A 17,181-nucleotide genomic window follows, 5' to 3' on the forward strand; every position below is an offset into this window, starting at 1 on the left:
AAGCTGAGATAATCATGACAATAACCTTATACTGTCTTAGCATGTCCTAGTAGTGGCCAAATAATACTGAAACATTGATTAGATCAATCGATATCCCTGGCGTGAAGCACTATGAGTAACAGAGTTCACTCTTTTCTACTTCTCCGCTTGTATGTTGGGCACCCTGGCTGCTTCGCTTAGCACACTCGGACCCTTCTCCGTCCACCTCAACCAGAGCTGTCACATCCAGCCTTGTCCTTCCCGATTCCCATATAGCCAAGATTGGTTCCGCGAAAAAACTACGGAAACCCCACTGAAGTGCCGATATCTACATCAGTCCGTGCTCATTTCACTATTTTCTCACCCATCACATCTATGGTAGCTTCTCGCTAGGTTGAATCATTTCAATCACCGCTTAGAATACATTTAGGCTGTAAGAACGTACAGTTCCTCCTTGAATAAGATTGCAAATCAGAGGAAGATATACTCTGACAGGACAAGCATTAAGTCACGGTGCCATGTGTGACTCGGGGCCCTGCGCGTCGATCCTACGCACGGACATCATCCCCTGTCAGAGACGCGTGGCCGGAGGGATTCGTGGCTTGCAGGGAGGGGAGGGGGCGTTCTAGGGGTGACATATAGATTTCCAGCAGTTCGAGGCTCGGAGATGCCGATAGTAAATAATAGACGATGAAGACTAGTTATGCTACGTACATAGACCGCTCCATTGTACGGTAGTAGAATCATCAGGAGAAGAGCGTTATATTTGACCCAATCAACAGTGTCCTGGCCCAGCTGTCCCAATGTGGGTTGAGTCGTAGCTTGTAGTAGATACCGCAGAGCTCACCGAAATTCTAAATTCTAGCGTATTCCGGCCCTTTCCCAACAGAAACCAACAGTACTCTCAACCTTCACGTCCTAGGACGAACCACACCCGGAACCGCAAACGTGAATCTCCACCCATCCCGTCTATACACATCCACCCACTCCCGCAACCCTTCGGCAACGAACCGCTCCAGCACCGGATCCTTCCAATCCAACCCTACATTTACGAGACCCGTCTGACTCCCATTCCAGCTTAACATGCGGCCCTTTTCTCTGAACTCTTCCCAGACAGGCCCTTTATCGCCATAGATAAAGCTCGTATTTGCATCGGTCAATCTATCAGCGGTTTCGGCTAGCTCCGGTCTCGCACGAGAAGCAGGCTGATAGAAAAAGATCGAGTTGCCGAAAGAGTGCCACGCGTAGCCGCCGAGTTGGTTGGTATACCCGTCGGGGATGTCGATTGAGTAGAGGTAGATTTTGTGGGTGGGGTGGGAGGTAACCCGGGTTGCGAATTCGAAGTCAGGGGCTGTGAAGAGGGTGTGGGTTGCGAGAGCGAGGAGGGAGCGGAAGGGCGAGGTGTCGACGGTGGGTTGTAATGTGGATAGGGCTATTTCTGCGCATCGCGGGTCGGGGATGGTGTGTTGGACGTGGTTGATGGCTTCTTCTTTGGTGAGGTCGGATGGGTATCTAGGGTTTAGGAACAGCGCGGCTTCATCTTTCATGTGCCCGATGATGATCTCAGGACACCAGGGAGGTAGTTCCGCCCAGTATTCCCCGGATGAGATTTTCGCGGGATCCCAGTCGACGAACCAGTTGGGGTCTTCGATGGGGAAGGATACCGGGAAGGAGGGGAAGATGGAGAGTAGGTCTTCGGCTGTGTGGCTTCGGAGGGCCTGGAGCTTGGTCTGGTATGGTGCAGAGGCATCCATGCCTGTGTGTTGGAGGAGGGTGTTGAAGGTTGGCTGGGCGTCGGAGACCTTACGGAATAAGAGATGGGGACTGGAGCAGATGATCGCTTTCGAGAATAGGGGGACTCCGTGTTTCAACAGGTAGAAAATGGATGCTGCGCCCGCGGATTCGCCTGTGGCTGTGACTCGCGAGGCGTCGCCACCGAAGTGTGCAATGTTTTGTTGAATCCATTGCAGTGCGATCGCTTGGTCGTTGAGCCCTTGGTTCAGAATTGGCACTTCGCCAGCATCCTTTGCTTCGTCAATGAGCTCCTGGGACGATAAGAAGCCCCAGATGTTCAGGCGATAGTTGATGGTCACCACGATGATGGGTTTGCCTAGATCCATGGATCGTTTGACTAGATGATTGCCATCTACATGGCGTTAGTGATTGTTAACTGGTGATGAGTATATGCATCGAATAATAATGGGAACACACCAAATTCGGTGGCATTGTTGCCTGTGTTGAATGATCCGCCGTGGATCCAGACCAGCACCGGGAGCTTGGATGGGTTCTGCGGGGACAAAGCACTCGGGGGTGCATATACATTGAGATGGAGACAGTCGAATTCATGGCTGTGGTGCGACACAGCCAGCTGCTCGAACATGTGGTCCATCAGACTGTGGAGCGGGTCATACAACTGGGGACATTGCGGGCCATATTGCACAGCATCCCGTCTACCTTGGATGAGCGAAGGGTCTACCAAGGAGGCGGGTTTGAACCGGGCGGGGATTGTCGCATATTGAATGTTCAGCAGATTAACTACCCCATGGGTCGAGATGAAGCCGTCCAGAGCGAGGCTTCCGATGTTGAACGAGAAGTTCGACGCGTAGTTATTGAGAGGCATGGTTGAGGTGTTGACGAGTTCAAGTTGAAGATGCGGGGATGAGGGGTTATCGGGTAAGATGGACGGATACCCGAATCTAATCAGGATAATCAGATGGATGTCTGTGGCTAATCGGCAAAAAGCGATGCCCCCACGCGGGATTGAACCGCGGACCTCTTGATTACAAGTCAAGCGCTCTACCACTGAGCTATAAGGGCGGATGTGCATTTGCCACCGCCTAGTTGCTCATCTTAGCTTGAGTCTGTAGACTACTGAGACAAAAAAGATGTTGGCGGGAAAAAAACAAAAAGAAATGCCCCCACGCGGGATTGAACCGCGGACCTCTTCATGACATGATACGAGTGAAGCGCTCTACCACTGAGCTACAAGGGCTTATTGTTTTTCCGTCAGTATTCTTTGGTTTATGAAGGACACTATTTTACATTCCAGATATCTACTTTCGATGTCTTGCCCAACACTACCCGGATTTATTCTGCTCATAATTACATGACATCGACCTTTGCTACGTGCTTAATGGGCTTGGTTCCCGAATCAATCCGACATGGGTATGAATGGCCTGTCCACCATATTTTTCCAAGCTGACGGAAACCCCCTCTCCCACGCGCACGAACCCATTCCGCTCATACATTTTGATCGCTGGGCCCTATTTCTGTCAGTACAAAGCAACCTCAACCCACCTAAGAACCCTACATGTAAATCCGTATCCAAATAGCAAGCTACACTATCTCGATCTGCCTCCTCAAACGGACACCGAATCAACTTCGACGCGGCCCCCATTCGCTGGTACTTAGGATCGGTAGCCAAATTACCACAATCTGCATCGTCAGCACATTCCATCAACCTTTCTCTGATCATGGTAGAAAACATACACCAATTCAACCTCCTCGGAACTCCCAATATCTCTCTCCTCATGTCCACGATCTTCGGCATCAACTCGTCCATATAATCGCCCCCGCCTGCACTCTGGCGCCGAGGCACCGGGGGTAGCGTCCTGGATCGTTCCTCGCGTACTCGCTCCTCCTCTTCCTCCGTAACGGGTAGAGTCCAACTGATGAAGCTGGCAACATCCCCGCTGTCGAGATCCCGGATGATCCAGTAGCGTCGGTGCGGGTGGGTAAGATCGCGCTCGAACATGGTTGTGAGGAATGTGAGCTGCAAGGCGGATTCTTCTTCCGATTGAGGGGTTACTCTGTCTTTGTCTTTGTCGGCTATAGAGGCTTGGAGCAATTTGGCGAGAAGAGGGGCGTCGGATAGTGTTGGTAGGATGGGGTTGGATAGATACATGGTGGAAGTTCGGAAGGTTCCGGTGGAAATATATATTGCGAGGGCTGGGTGATGCTGAGAGGGGGAGCGGATTGCCACAATTCCCAGAGAGTCGCTGCAAATATATCATTTGATTTTCTCCGCTAGAACTATGCTTAAATCTGACAAGGATCGATGGTCGGATTAATTGGATGATAAAAGAGGTGTTATAGGTGTCTGCCTGGATGGCGCGATGCTTATCGCTCAAGGGTTCAACTCAACTCTTATCGCTTATCAGTGGCTCGCCTGCCAGTCCAGCGAAGTCTAGGAACCAAAGTCCCCTAACTCATAACCCACTATGTAGAAACTCCCACGATAGTGATGGTACACTTGGCTTTTTCCTCGATTGCACAAGCGGAATATGGCCACAATCTTTCATATAATGGATTTACTCGTTTGTCTGGAATTTCTCTGCCCAACCCAGAATAACTATTCAACCTTTATTCGACCTGACAACTTTGGGTCAATGTGAATGAAGTGGTTCTGCCTATACTGGATCACCCCGCACTTGCAAAAGATTTCACAGGCGGAAATTAAAGCTTGCCCAAGTTGACAGCTCTTCTACCAATGAAAACCTCCAAGGAGGGCAAAAAAGCGGACGGCTTAAAGTCTCTTTCATTCAAAACCCTCAAAACAGGGATGGACTCGTCATCTCGGACAAGCTTCGAGCGGGCCGGAGACAGGATTTAAGTGTTGACAGTCACCACGTCGACAAAACGGTGTCATATCGACACCGTACAACCCGGTCTGGCTGAGATGAGACAATGCAACATGTCACTGCAGACCATAACCTCGAAAGGCATCTACCATGGCCTGCCAACCTTCCCAGACGACCTCACTGGTCTCACCGCAATCGTATGCGGCGCCAATGGCCTTTCGGGCGACTACATGGTTTGCTTGCATACCCACTGTCATTGCCATTGCTGAACCCATCTAGCTCCGTGTACTCTGCGAGTCCCCTAAACGCTGGACAAAAATATTCGCTTTGTCCCGCCGACCCTCAAGCAAACAATGGCCAAGTCACGTAGAGCACGCCTCTATAGATTTTCTGAAGCCACCCTCCGAAATCGCTGCTCAAATAAAAGAGAAGAACATCAAAGCCGACTACGTATTCTTCTTCGCCTACACCCAACCCACCCCGAAAGAAGGCGGCAGCATCTGGAGCGCCATCGAAGAACTGGTCAAACAAAACAGTACCCTCCCCTCCCCTCAACCCAACCACAACTAACCCGCCCAGCTCAACTCCTCCAAAACTTCCTCACAGCCCTCACCCTCACCTCTACCTCCCTCCCCAAAACCATCCACCTCCAACTCGGGGTCAAATACTACGGCATCCACCTCGGCCCCACCACCGTCCCCCAAGAAGAAACCGACCCGCGCATCCCCCTCGAACCCAACTTCTACTACACCCAAGAAGACTTCCTCCGCACATTCGCCCACGAACACCACATCTCCTGGCTAACCACCCGCCCCTCGGGTATCCTCGGCGCCGTCCCCGACGCAGCCATGAACATCTCCCTCCCGCTCGCCATCTACGCCTCCGTTCAAAAACACCTCGCCCTCCCCCTCGAATACCCCGCCGACCTCGCATCCTGGGAAACCAGCAAAGTGCTCTCCAGCGGACAAATGAACGGCTACCTCGCCGAATGGGCCGTATTATCCGGCCACGTGGACCAGAGCTTGAACGCGACGGATGATTGTGCATTTACGTGGGAGAAGTTCTGGCCTCGACTGGCGGAACGATATAATATGGATTGGAAAGGGCCGGATGTGGATCCGGACGCGGGGTATAAGGAGGTCGAGACGCCGTATACGCCCCCGCCTCGCGGGTTTGGTCCGCCGGGGAAGTTTCGGTGGAAGTTTACGTTTGCGGAGTGGGCGAAACGGGAGGAGGTGCAGGGGGCGTGGAGGGTGATTGCGGAGAGGTATGGGTTGCGGCAGAGGGAATTGTGGGATACGGATCGGATTTTTGGGTATGTTGATGCTGTGGTGGTGTGGTCGTATCCGATGCTGCTTAGGTGAGGTTTCTTCTGCTGGAGGGGGAGGGGAGAGGGGAGGGCTGACGTTTGCAGTACTACGAGGGCGAAGAAGTTGGGGTTCTTTGGGTTTGTGGATAGTACGGAGTCGTTGTTTAGTGTTTTGGATGAGTTTGTCGAGTTGAAGATGATTCCGCCGATTGAGTGAGGATTGCAATGTCTTAGGACATGCAATTGCCTCGCGTGTGAGAATGATGGGTCCTGTTAGAGTGCAGATTGTCGGATTTTCTTGAAACAGGTAGAGGATTTATCCAGATAGAATGTAGTTCTTCATTATCAAGCATCGTCGTTTCTATTTCTTGAATACCTAAATAAGCTTCCCATCAATAAAGTCCACCACCTGCACCTTGGCCAGATGCTCCTTGACATTCTGCACCACCGAAATATGAGCCGGGTCCTGGTTCACGAAATAGTCGCGGTCGGCCGTGTTCTCGAAAACGGAGACAAATGCGTGGCTGATGCCATTCTATTTTAACTTAGCTAATGCTTTGGTGCGGTGTCGTTTGGTTGTAAGGGGAGCTATGTACCTGAAGACCCTCGATGGAGACATCAGCACCGGCTTTCATGGACACGATGTAGGGCTTTCCGGTCTCGGGGTGGACGCAAGACTCGCGCAGGGCCTTGACTTGGCTTGCGACCTAAGCATCAAGGTAGAGATTAGTATTGTGAGTCCGATGATGGTAGGGTGTGGGCAGCATACATTCTCCCTGACTTGGGGAGCCACTTCGGGCTTGAACTCGAGCAAGACGACATGTGTAACCTGCATTTTGCGTGAATGGACTGAAAGATGAACTGAAAGATGGAAAGACAGTTGAATGCATCTACTTCTAGCCAGGAATCACGGCATTATTAATCTTTACCACCGCAGACAAAAACACAGCAGAGGATCAATTAATCAGCACCCTGAACCCACCACCCGAATAACTATGCCTCAAGGGATATGTCAGCAGAATGGAAATTCTCTCCCCGTCTCGGCTCTCCAGATCAAATTGATGCTCATCTGATTTTCTGCGCGGAGCGGGATCTAAACCCTTTCCGGTCGAGTGGCGAAAGCTTAAACCCAAATCCCTGCGCAATGCGTCTCAGCACTCTATTCAGATATCTACCACGGTATCACCAAAGGATGATATGGAGCATGGACCAGTCCCTTCCGCAACAGTACTAAACTCCAACACATTGACGAATCAAAACCAATTTTCCAAACTTAACTCAGACTTTGAGAATCCCGGTCGCGGGTGGTTTGAACGGGCGTTGGTGGGCCCAAGTGGAGCAGCGGACATTGACGGAATGGATGATCTCACTGGTGCATTTGTCATCGTGAATGGGGAGGGGCATTTCCACTGCGTTCTTGATGGTTCTTGCTCCAGATGCCGATGAGACATATATAGGGTGTCAATTCCCCATCCTTCCCACCATTCATCACAACCATCCTACCACCCCAACACATCCACCACCATGCCTCAAAAAGCCATCATCGTGACCTCCCCCAAGCAGGGCGGTCTCGTCACCGACCGCCCCATCCCCACCCTCCGCGACGACTACCTCCTCATCAAGGTCGTCAGCGTGGCCCTGAACCCCACCGATTGGAAGCACATCGCCTTCCTTGCACCTCCCGGCGCTCTGGTCGGCTGCGACTACGCCGGTATCGTCGAAGAAGTTGGCCCCGCCGTCAAGAAGTCCTTCAAGAAGGGTGATCGGGTCTGCGGCTTCGTCCACGGCGCCAACGCCGTGCAGCACGAAGACGGCACCTTTGCCGAGTACATCGTTGCCAAGGGTGACATCCAGATGCACATTCCCGAGAACCTCAGCTTCCAGGAAGCCGCGACGCTGGGAGTGGGTATCACCACCGTTGGCCAGGCCCTTTACCAGAGCTTGAAGCTGGCCCTTCCCACGGAGCCGGCCACGAACGGCGGCGAGATCCTGATCTACGGTGGCTCGACGGCCACCGGAGCGTTGGCCATCCAGTTCGCCAAGTTGTCCGGATACACGGTGCTGACGACGTGCTCGCCCCGGAACTTTGATCTGGTGAAGAGTCTGGGTGCGGATGTCGTGTTCGATTACAATGCCCCTAACTCGGCGGCGGAGATTCGCAAGTACACGGGGGATAAGTTGAAGTTGGTACTCGATACCATCTCGACCGAGGACAGTGCCAAGTACTGTGATGAGGCGATTTCGACCGAGGGCGGAGAGTACAGTGCTCTGTTGGCGGTGGGCATTGAGCGCGCCAATGTCAATGATCGTTGGACGTTGGCGTACACCGCGATTGGCGAGGACTTTATGTTCGGCCCGGAGCTGTGGCCCGCCAAGCCTGAGGATAAGGAGTTCCAGGAGACATTCTGGGGCATTGCGGAGAAGCTGTTGGCGGAGGGTAAGGTGAAGGTGCACCGTCCGAGCGTGCGTCCGGATGGATTGAAGGGTGTGTTGGAGGGACTGGAGCTGCTCAAGGCCGACAAGGTCAGTGGGGAGAAGCTGGTCTACAACATTGCCGAGACTCCTTAGACGAGTACTCTTTCTTTCATGTTATTTAATTTAATGAACGGGTCTTTATCGAGTACCTCGGTTGAATGCGTACACTGCACCGGATTGGTCATTGGATCGGGTGTCTTGGCGGAGTGGGGATCCGCTTCCAGAGCGGAAACTAAACTGGATCCGGAAGGGGGTGCCGGGATGCATTTTCAGGGATGGCATCACAGCTAGGGAGGTTCCTATCAGCTGCTATTCTGCATTGTGTACCTCTAATTGACCTAATGCAGACCTCTCAACATGCTCAAGAGCCAGCGCCAAGTACTGTAGAGACAGTTCGATCCTTTGGATTGATCGGAGATACAGCATTTGTTTATTCGTCGCGAGTCTATGCCAGTCTCCGTATTACGCGATCACATGATAAATGAGTTTCCGCTTGCTATAGACCAAAATTGCCAGCTTCCTAACCCTGAACGATCCTAGAATTTTTTATTGCGAGTGCTAAAGTTAGAAGTGTTCACAATTCACCCTGGACATGTGCGAATTTATCTTCCCGCACGAGCAGCGTGCCTGATCGAGCCATTTGCAATTGGAATAGCATTCACTAATACTCTGGGTCTGGAAGAGACGCCTAGAAAATCACTAATTTAAAGATATCTCTGAGTTCTTAAGGGAGGTATACTTCCTTGGGTTGATGCTGTTCGACTGTGGTATAGCTCTCACCATTGGCAGCGCCATCATTACAATGGAATCTGATGTCTTATTGAGTAGAAGAACCTCTTATGTTCAGGATACACCGTTCAGCTGGAGTCAGTACTAGATGCCGGCGAGCCATATCATTGAGCCGGCCTTGCACACCATGTTCATCGCATCGTGGATATGGTCGTATGTAGGCACGTTTGTAGTGGAATTGCTCCCATATAGCGATTGGCATCTGATTCCAGGTTTGATTGTCGGATGTGGTTCTATGCGGTGACATATACAATTCACGGTCAAATTTGTCCCCGCATCAATGTGTGAATGATCAGGTTGACCGGGATCCACAATTGCCCCAACGATAGGCGCGGGCAATTGAATTGCCCAAGTTGCACGCAACCGAAGACATTCATAGTGGGCTGTTTACAGAATCCAGCCCTAGGCTAACATTATCTGACGTTAGAACAAACTTTAAACCATGGCCGTCTCACATGGCATCTGCATAGAGCAAAAGCAAGATCAGATTCTCACTATCATGAGTGTATACAAGACCAAGATAGCAACGCTAACCAACATGTCTCTGAACATGACACTAAAGCAACTCACATACGACAAACCACGTCATCAGTCGGACACCTGAGATGACGTGCGACAAGAAGACATAGTTCAGCTTGGCTATGATCTGACATGCAGTTGGTGGTGAACTGCCACGGCAGCATTTGATACACAACTCGGCCAAACATGTTTCAGCCAGGTTATCCATACTAGGGATGATTGACAGCATTGAATTTGCGGGGATGCATCACGCGGCCGGTGATAGCACAAGTAATCGTGCTCTTGGACCAACAAGATCGCTGTGAGACTTACGAGCTTGGTCTACCCTCACTGGTTGTTTGTCCACCGACATCGTTGTCAGGATGCATCTATCCAGGCTATTTAAAGGGCCAGAAACACATCAATGCCTCGAGATGAGTTCTCTCACTGCATTCATCTCACAATGGACGAACTCCGGGAACTGGCGCTGCAAACCTTCCGGCAACGATCCTTCAGTCCCATCGGAGGCATCGTAGGCTACCATTTCCTCCAACTCTCAGCAGACCAACAGGATTACATCCTCCATGAATCCGTCATCAATGAAAAAGAGCTCCCCATCATCCTCGAAGGTACCACGAATAGCAAGCATCCTTCCCTCACCTTCTTCCAAATCCCCATGGACCGAGCCCAATCCCTCCAGATCACCCGAGCAGCCTTCCTCCACCTCATCACCGCCATCGGGTTCGATCCCCAAGTCCTCTACCTCCTCACCCACAACTACGATGACTACCACCATCTCACCGGGTACGACACCGCCGCCACCGACTACCTCGGCACCTCCCGCTTCAGCTTAACCTGGACCCGGCACCTTGAATCCCAATCCACTATTGCCCTGGTCCTCGTCCGCCGCGATAGCCCGTTCCCCGAGTTACTCCATCTGGCTAATACCTACCGGAATCATCTGGCAAACCCCCGACTCCTTCCTTTCCTGGCCGTCATCTATATCACCCGCGTCGTCGACCGCTCCACCGCCCAAGTCCTCGAGAAGATCCACTACGTCGAGACCTGCACGGGCTACGGACCCAATAACCCCATCTCCCCCAGCACGCGCTTCAACATCACTGGCTGGAGGAAATCGGGGCTTTGCGAGCGTACTTTTCCAATAAACACCGACAACTCGACTTCGTTCGACAAATCATCCCATCGATCAAGGAAGGTACCAGCCAGGCCGATAACGACTCCTTGTGTATGGCGCTTCCCACGATCGAAGACATTACTCGTACCCTGGACGACTACATCGCCTACTTGGAAGAAAGGACCAAAACACTGGGATCCATTGTAATACCCCCCCTCCCCTCTCTCACCCCCACAGACCCTCGCATACCGGCTACTAACACCCGCAAGCTCTTCGCCCTGCTCACCCACGAAGACGCCGCCGCGAGTACCGATCTAGCCGAAGCCTCTAAGCGCGACAGCTCCGCCATGAAGGCGATTACGATCCTGACGATGCTGTTCCTTCCGGCGACGTTCTTCGCCACCTTGTTTATGGTGCCGACGTTACGGTGGGATCGGGAGGATGTGATCCAACGTCGCTTCTGGGTGTATTGGGCGCTTACGATCCCCACTATGGCTCTGGTGTTTGGGCTGTGGGGAGGGATGTTGAATATGGAGTGCATTCGGAAGTGGGTTGCAGAGGTGGTGGTGTGAGGAGTAGGTGGGTGGGAGTGAATTGTGTGGGGGTGTGGAGGGCGGGGCGCATATCATTGATTTGATTTGATTTGATCCAAGTGACCCAAATTGTATCCTATTGAGCTAGGGCATCTGCTTGTGTGATTCCGCTTCACAGCATTACCTGTCTCACGTAACACCACCCAGACCAGCCCACCATCCGGCGTAGTACTGTCGATCGCCGCGCCTCACGGGCACGGCAGGTATGCATGAATGACCGTGCGGCCGGAACAGCGTTGGTGTTACACCGCAGCGGCTAAATACGAGGGATGAGTCCAGGAGCCCCTAATCCGGGTGCATATCGGCGTCGTGGCCTGACGATCGAGGTGTCGAGTAACCCGCATCAGCTGACCGCATCTCCGATGCACCAATCCATTCGGCCGCATATCCAATCAGATAGCGAGATCTCCGCCTCACTAGCCTGGCGGCATCACATTGATCAAAATGGAAAACGATTCCTACGAACCCTATTGCCTTGACTGTCTCCTTCCCTTCGGGGTTCGTCACGGGCGTATCCGTGTTGGATGGCGATAATGGGATCATGGTCTTGGAATCGGATTCGATTCCATGTTGACTTTCATTTCACAAGATCTAGATTGTATTGGCAGACAGACTGACCCATCATTTGAAGCTCTATGGATATCCCAGATCTAGAGTATCACTAATGTTAGGCATAAATGACTCACTCCATCAGCAACACGCCCCATCTTCCACCTCTATCCTTTATAGTACTCATCGAATACCTTTCCCGGATTCATCAACCAGCTGGAAACAGGTTAGTACCCACCTCTCGACAGAAAAGGACAGGAATCATACTGTGGATCAACACTCCTTTTCACGCCCCTCATAAACTCCATCGTCGACGCACCCAGTTCCTCTTCCAAATATGCCTGAATCACATTAGAACAAATTCCAACAAGATCAGAATTACTAACCCTCTTCCCCAGCCCAATGCCATGTTCGCCCTGTTTGATTGTCAGATTCTGGCTCGGCGTCAACAAAGAAAACAAATAGGGCTCACTCACCGAAACCGTCCCCTCCATCTCCAGCGCTCTCTTCATCATCCGCGACACGCACGCCTTGACAGCTTCATATTCCTCTGGCTTGTCCGGGTTATACATGACTGCTTGGTGAAAGTTGCCGTCTCCGACGTGGCCGAGGACGGTGGAGAAGAGGCCTAGGTGGCTAGACTCGGTCTTGGAGAGTTCTGTGCGTATGTTATCAATCCGAGAGGCGTGTTAGAGTGATGAGAGAAGTGGCTACTTACCAACTATTTCAGCCAGTCGGGAAATCGGAACGGCTACGTCTGTCGACCATATTTCAGTTCCCTCGGGTCTGACGGCGAGCATGGCCCAGAGAGCTTGTTTCCTGGCTGACCAGAGATTGTCGCCTTCTTCGCGGGAGGTGGCAAAGACGAGCTCGTTGCTCTTGTTGGCGGAGAGGATGGTGCGCGTGCGGTCGATGCTGTCGGTGATTCCCGCACGGGTGCCGGTGAATCTGCTAAGCGTTAGCTTGTTTGGCAATATGGGCATGTCACAATGTGTGATGTACTTGAGGAAAAGTGTAGGTGCCTCGGACCAGAATCTCCCACCGGCACCGCCGTTCTGGTTGATGATTTTCATCTGTACGTCGTCCATGAATTCCAACGCTGCGAGAGGAACTCCATCGCGGATGAGTTTGGATGCGGCGGCTGTTGCGTCGCCCACTGTAGGAAATGTGGCGATTCCGACACTGCTTTCCTCGGGGATAATGGCAAGCTTGAGCGTTGCCTCGGTGATGATACCCAATGTACCCTCCGATCCGGTAAACAGTGCGTTCAGGTTATACCCGGCGGAGGACTTGCGCGGACGCCGTTTCGTCTTGATGATGGTCCCGTCCGCTAGCACAACCGTGAGATTAACTACCCAGTCCTTCATCGTCCCGTATCGCATCGCATTCGTGCCGCTGCAATTTGTCGCTACCATGCCACCCACATACGCAGTTGGACTCGGGTCCATGGGTAGGAAGAGTCCGGTAGATTTAATCTGCTCATTCAGATCCGTCCATCGTACACCTGCCTGCACCGTGATGTTCATATCTTGCTCGTACAGTTCGATGACCTCATTCATCCGCGACAAGTCAATACAGACACCAGAGTGCGGAGCGGCAAAGTTCCCTTCCACGCTGGACCCGGCACCGAATGGCACCATGGGCACCTTGTAGGTAGTGCATATCTTTGCGATCTGGGACACTTCCTCTGTCGTTGCGGGGCTGAGAACTGCAATTGGTCGCGCGGTGGTGTTGGATGTAGACCATTCGGAGTATCCGTGCGCTTCGATGTCATCGGCGTCCACACTTACATTCTCGTCTCCGATGATTTTTCTGATCTCTTCGACGGCCTACCCTTGCCGTTAATTCACGTCCAGTAAGTTCAGAGAATTGACACATACCCGCAGCATCGTCGGTATATCCGCATACTTGGCCCCCGAAGGAACATGCTGAGTATCAGTCTTGGCATGCCAAGCCTCGGACGCAAGGAGGGTCACGGCGGCGGTTGCGACAATCGTCCCCAGGATGGGTAACGTGGCAGACTTGCCCGAGGAGAATTGGACGTGCGTAGAAAAATTCGAGCGCCTCCTTCTGCTGATGAACGGGGACCGCCACCAGGCGTTTGATGAAGATCGCCGCGCGCAGGCGCGCAGGAAGCTTGTTTGCGAGGCTCTCATGGCTGGAATACGAGGTCTGATAAATGGGATGTCAAATCTCGGTTGATGAGGATCGTCGAGGGCCGGTCAGGCGCGGTCCGTGGTTGCCTGGCTGGGATCCGTGGTCGGTGGAGATGATCAGGATCTTCAGGGTCGCTGGGTCATCTTTCTTCTAGAAGAATTCGAATTGTTCGATGATGATCGACGGGGTGTCATAGAGCTTCAATCATGTAGGGGTAATGTAAGAGTCTAAGAGGTGCATTGGCTGTCTCAACCGAATGAACCGGACGCCGAGGACGTTGAGGCGAGAAAGGCGGTTGCTGGGATCGCCCGGTTGATTTCCGGATTGGGATGCGGCTGGAAAACGCGGGGAAAGGGGCATCACGTGATAGTCTGCACGCAGGAGCAGTCAGGTGATCGCTCAGTGCAGAACCTGCCAGCCAATGGGATGGCTCTCGGAAAGACCCTGTCGACGCCTTAGGCATGAACTGCAGGCATGGTTATAGCCATCCCTACAAGCCATCTAAGTGTCTACAAAGGCGCATATAACTCATAATTGTGTGTAGTGTTGCAACTACTATACTATGCAACGTAGTGAGAAGATATAGATGAAATTCAGACACATGGTCGTGTGGCCTGGTGCTGCTCCCTCCACCGGATGCCCAGTACACTGGCAGTATATTCGAAATATATATTGTTGACATGCAGTGCTAGTAGTACAGTCGACAGGAAATGGCAAAGGTACATCACAAAGTACCATCTTGACTGGATTCCTTACCCTCCTGGTTGCTTCCAATGATTATCTGAAGACAAGATTCGCCAGATATACATGGTATCATTCTATGAACCAGCTCATCCATTCACTCCCAACCCTCATGACTATAACACTACATTGTACCGAGTTCCACTAGGTTATAATCACTCTTGACACTGAGTACAAAATACCTTAGCAGAGACACACGCTGTCCGCATTCAATTACCAGAACCAGTGTTCTTACTGCGTACAACAGTGTGTTTGCACAGCACCACTCACCATTGACCAAGCCATCTAGAGTAGTCACTGATGACTCTTCTCAATCGCAAAGACCGAAAAGTCTTAGCTCCAGCTAGTGTTTAGCGAGAAGAAGGCCTGGACTCGAGCCTTCTCGCCCTTTTCCGATTGCCAATAAACAGGGCTAGGACTAGCTTCAGCCAGATCCAGCCTGGACCAGAACCCCCGTGGTCTGTGAGCAAACCGGTCGTGCCACTCGGAAAATCAAATCCTCTTACGTGATCGATTAGGATCCATTGGAAACCGAATAATCCCTCTCGGTCCCGAGAGACAACTCGTCATTCCGTGGAAAAGGCACGGCATATCGCGCACTCTCCCCATTCCCGAACACCATCGCCACAACTTCGAGAGTCAAGAGTTAGCTAATCGGAGCTTCATCTCCGATACCAAAGGATCCCGCGCTGATCAGCACGCCGCTCTTCAGGCAAAATAAACTCAGATAGGCTTTTCCGCGGGGTCCAGCAGTCTGCTGATCGGGTAGTCTAGACTACCGAACCATCTTTTGCTTCGTTTGTGTTCTCGGACTCAGACAGATGCGCTCTATCCGATTGTAGATACAAGCCCGACCGGAGAGAACCTTGGGAGTAGTAGGATACTGGTGCGTTGGACTATTGTCTGCCAGGACAGTCAAAGCACCCTCTCCGGAGTGGTCGGACCGACCAGGGATGGATGGCAAGTTGGTCTGTCCTCTCTCTAGTCTCGATTCATGCCTATTCTTAGTAAATCCGGGCATCATTGGCTGAAAACTCTTGAGGAATAGGCTAAAGATACTCGATATGATGCCATCACCCCGGCAGCCGGCCGAGAGGGAGTAATTGATGCTATTTTCATCCTCGCGATGGAGCCAGTGGATTATATTTCCCGCGTTTCCCCGTCTTTCCACCGCATATGAAACGTTTACACCCGCAGAGGGTCACTGTGGTGGTTGTGTGGTGGGATCAGATGTATCACATCGAGGGGTAGCGAACGAGTTCGAGGGTCGGGGGGAAAGAAACAGGAAATCGACCAGCCGTGTCGGCACCACCTTCCGACTCTGCTGCACTATGCCCGGAAGGTGTTTATTATTGCGTGCTAAGCTTCCGAGTGGACCGGTGGCCCAATTTTCAGGGAGAAGTGATTGGCTTCGGGGATTTTAGGCTGCTTCAGCGGTCGAGGGTTCGCTGCTTGGGGTCTGGTGGTGGTTCCTGGCAACGGACACCATTTCCGCTTGGGGTTAGCAGGGAGAAAGGAGAGTGAGCTCCCCAAAGTTGGGAAGTTGAGGTCGAGCATGAACGGTGGGGTTTCAGCTTGAGACGCGCCAAAATAGGGTTTGCCGCGAAACAACGGTCGCTCATTGGTTGACCTATTCTTAGCTCAGGGATGTGAGAACATCGCAGTTCCCCAGCGTGCAAGAGATGATGGATATTGAGATTGAGAGAGTTGTATGACCGTGTGGATGAATAATGTATTAGAACAATGTGTGTGCATGAGTAATCGGAAAATCGTGCCTATTGATCAGGCCATCGGGGGCAGTCCCGAAGATCATCCGCAACGCCCGGAAGCACCAGCAGATCCCCCCATCTTCGGGCACATTCCAAACATGGGCTGCAGATCGCTAGTGCAGGGGTCGCGATCGTGATACACTCCACTCAGCTAACCCGTTCCGCGCCTGCTTTTGCAGCCAGGGCATTTACTTTTTTCCGCTCGAGGAATCAAGCACTCGGATCGGCTTTCCGTCGGCTGCCGCCTGGCCGTACCCCTATACGCGATGCTTTGGCATACTGCCGTGAAGAGCACACCACTCACCAGGGAGTATCATTGCTCCCACTCAGTAAACTCGTCACATGTGTCGAGTAGTGTAGCTTCGCCAACAGCATTGACTCCGATCCGTGACCCCGAGCACGGTCACTGGGCCTCTTCTCTAGCGCGTTTCGATGCAGCGACACCGGCCTGTTTACAAGCCGACCTTCCCTTCCCAAATCGGAGCTCTGATCCCCGGTTTGCACCCGGCCTGTTCCCCTTTCGACCAGTGCACTGGTTCCAGTCCCAGAGTAGTCGACCGTCCCTGGCCGGCTCCACTCCAGCCCGTCCGTGCACGTCTGAAAACCC

General features: G+C 52.3%; 8 protein-coding genes and 2 non-coding genes across 10 annotated transcripts; 3 read left to right on the forward strand and 7 right to left on the reverse strand.

The window, feature by feature from the left end:
- Positions 1-688: 688 nt before the first annotated feature.
- On the reverse strand, positions 689-2,629 carry BO80DRAFT_427620 (alpha/beta-hydrolase). The gene is made up of 2 exons (XM_025720056.1): positions 2,191-2,629; positions 689-2,125 (listed from the first exon to the last, which is right to left on the reverse strand). Exons 1-2 carry the CDS (start codon positions 2,597-2,599, stop codon positions 891-893), a joined length of 1,644 nt encoding a protein of 547 aa, XP_025572417.1. The 5' UTR covers positions 2,600-2,629; the 3' UTR covers positions 689-890.
- Positions 2,630-2,724: 95 nt separating this feature from the next.
- Positions 2,725-2,796, reverse strand: BO80DRAFT_t243. The gene has a single exon. It is a non-coding gene; the product is annotated as a tRNA-Thr (tRNA).
- Positions 2,797-2,892: 96 nt separating this feature from the next.
- Positions 2,893-2,971, reverse strand: BO80DRAFT_t242. Its single transcript has one exon. It is a non-coding gene; the product is annotated as a tRNA-Thr (tRNA).
- A 130-nt stretch (positions 2,972-3,101) lies between these two features.
- BO80DRAFT_467226 (GNAT family N-acetyltransferase) lies at positions 3,102-3,960 on the reverse strand (the record flags this gene model as incomplete). Its single annotated transcript, XM_025722834.1, has 3 exons — positions 3,469-3,960; positions 3,290-3,414; positions 3,102-3,242 (listed from the first exon to the last, which is right to left on the reverse strand). The coding sequence occupies exons 1-3, from the start codon at positions 3,881-3,883 to the stop codon at positions 3,102-3,104; spliced, it is 681 nt and encodes a 226-aa protein (XP_025572418.1). The 5' UTR covers positions 3,884-3,960.
- Positions 3,961-4,672: 712 nt separating this feature from the next.
- Positions 4,673-6,159, forward strand: BO80DRAFT_480437 (SDR family oxidoreductase; the record flags this gene model as incomplete). Its single annotated transcript, XM_025723338.1, has 4 exons — positions 4,673-4,792; positions 4,839-5,094; positions 5,139-5,919; positions 5,974-6,159. 4 exons carry the CDS (start codon positions 4,673-4,675, stop codon positions 6,083-6,085), a joined length of 1,269 nt encoding a protein of 422 aa, XP_025572419.1. The 3' UTR covers positions 6,086-6,159.
- Positions 6,160-6,244: 85 nt separating this feature from the next.
- Positions 6,245-6,703, reverse strand: BO80DRAFT_495778 (Dabb family protein; the record flags this gene model as incomplete). Its single annotated transcript, XM_025723967.1, has 3 exons — positions 6,245-6,403; positions 6,465-6,575; positions 6,638-6,703. 3 exons carry the CDS (start codon positions 6,701-6,703, stop codon positions 6,245-6,247), a joined length of 336 nt encoding a protein of 111 aa, XP_025572420.1.
- A 658-nt stretch (positions 6,704-7,361) lies between these two features.
- On the forward strand, positions 7,362-8,679 carry BO80DRAFT_427621 (zinc-binding alcohol dehydrogenase family protein). The gene has a single exon (XM_025720057.1). It carries the CDS (start codon positions 7,393-7,395, stop codon positions 8,434-8,436), a length of 1,044 nt encoding a protein of 347 aa, XP_025572421.1. The 5' UTR covers positions 7,362-7,392; the 3' UTR covers positions 8,437-8,679.
- Positions 8,680-10,093: 1,414 nt separating this feature from the next.
- BO80DRAFT_467229 (uncharacterized protein) lies at positions 10,094-11,337 on the forward strand (the record flags this gene model as incomplete). Its single annotated transcript, XM_025722835.1, has 2 exons — positions 10,094-10,846; positions 11,035-11,337. The coding sequence occupies 2 exons, from the start codon at positions 10,094-10,096 to the stop codon at positions 11,335-11,337; spliced, it is 1,056 nt and encodes a 351-aa protein (XP_025572422.1).
- A 507-nt stretch (positions 11,338-11,844) lies between these two features.
- On the reverse strand, positions 11,845-14,346 carry BO80DRAFT_388158 (FAD-binding oxidoreductase). The gene is made up of 7 exons (XM_025717078.1): positions 13,788-14,346; positions 12,910-13,736; positions 12,626-12,855; positions 12,384-12,565; positions 12,294-12,323; positions 12,175-12,248; positions 11,845-12,123 (listed from the first exon to the last, which is right to left on the reverse strand). The coding sequence occupies exons 1-7, from the start codon at positions 14,061-14,063 to the stop codon at positions 12,075-12,077; spliced, it is 1,668 nt and encodes a 555-aa protein (XP_025572423.1). The 5' UTR covers positions 14,064-14,346; the 3' UTR covers positions 11,845-12,074.
- Positions 14,347-15,260: 914 nt separating this feature from the next.
- BO80DRAFT_427624 (uncharacterized protein) lies at positions 15,261-16,051 on the reverse strand. Its single transcript, XM_025720058.1, has one exon. It carries the CDS (start codon positions 15,827-15,829, stop codon positions 15,581-15,583), a length of 249 nt encoding a protein of 82 aa, XP_025572424.1. The 5' UTR covers positions 15,830-16,051; the 3' UTR covers positions 15,261-15,580.
- Positions 16,052-17,181: the final 1,130 nt, after the last annotated feature.

This window comes from Aspergillus ibericus, assembly GCF_003184845.1.
Source record: "Aspergillus ibericus CBS 121593 unplaced genomic scaffold BO80scaffold_38, whole genome shotgun sequence".
In the NCBI taxonomy this organism is placed as follows: Eukaryota; Fungi; Ascomycota; class Eurotiomycetes; order Eurotiales; family Aspergillaceae; genus Aspergillus; species Aspergillus ibericus.

Coding starts and splice junctions, on each gene's coding strand:
- BO80DRAFT_427620 (XM_025720056.1), bottom strand. CDS start 2,599: ATGCCTCTCAATAACTACGCGTCGAACTTCTCGTTCAACATCGGAAGC. Junction 2,126..2,190: donor CAACAATGCCACCGAATTTG/GTGTGTTCCCAT, acceptor AACGCCATGTAG/ATGGCAATCATCTAGTCAAA.
- BO80DRAFT_427621 (XM_025720057.1), top strand. CDS start 7,393: ATGCCTCAAAAAGCCATCATCGTGACCTCCCCCAAGCAGGGCGGTCTC.
- BO80DRAFT_388158 (XM_025717078.1), bottom strand. CDS start 14,063: ATGAGAGCCTCGCAAACAAGCTTCCTGCGCGCCTGCGCGCGGCGATCT. Junction 13,737..13,787: donor ATATACCGACGATGCTGCGG/GTATGTGTCAAT, acceptor CGGCAAGGGTAG/GCCGTCGAAGAGATCAGAAA. Junction 12,324..12,383: donor AGATGGAGGGGACGGTTTCG/GTGAGTGAGCCC, acceptor ACAATCAAACAG/GGCGAACATGGCATTGGGCT.
- BO80DRAFT_427624 (XM_025720058.1), bottom strand. CDS start 15,829: ATGATGCCCGGATTTACTAAGAATAGGCATGAATCGAGACTAGAGAGA.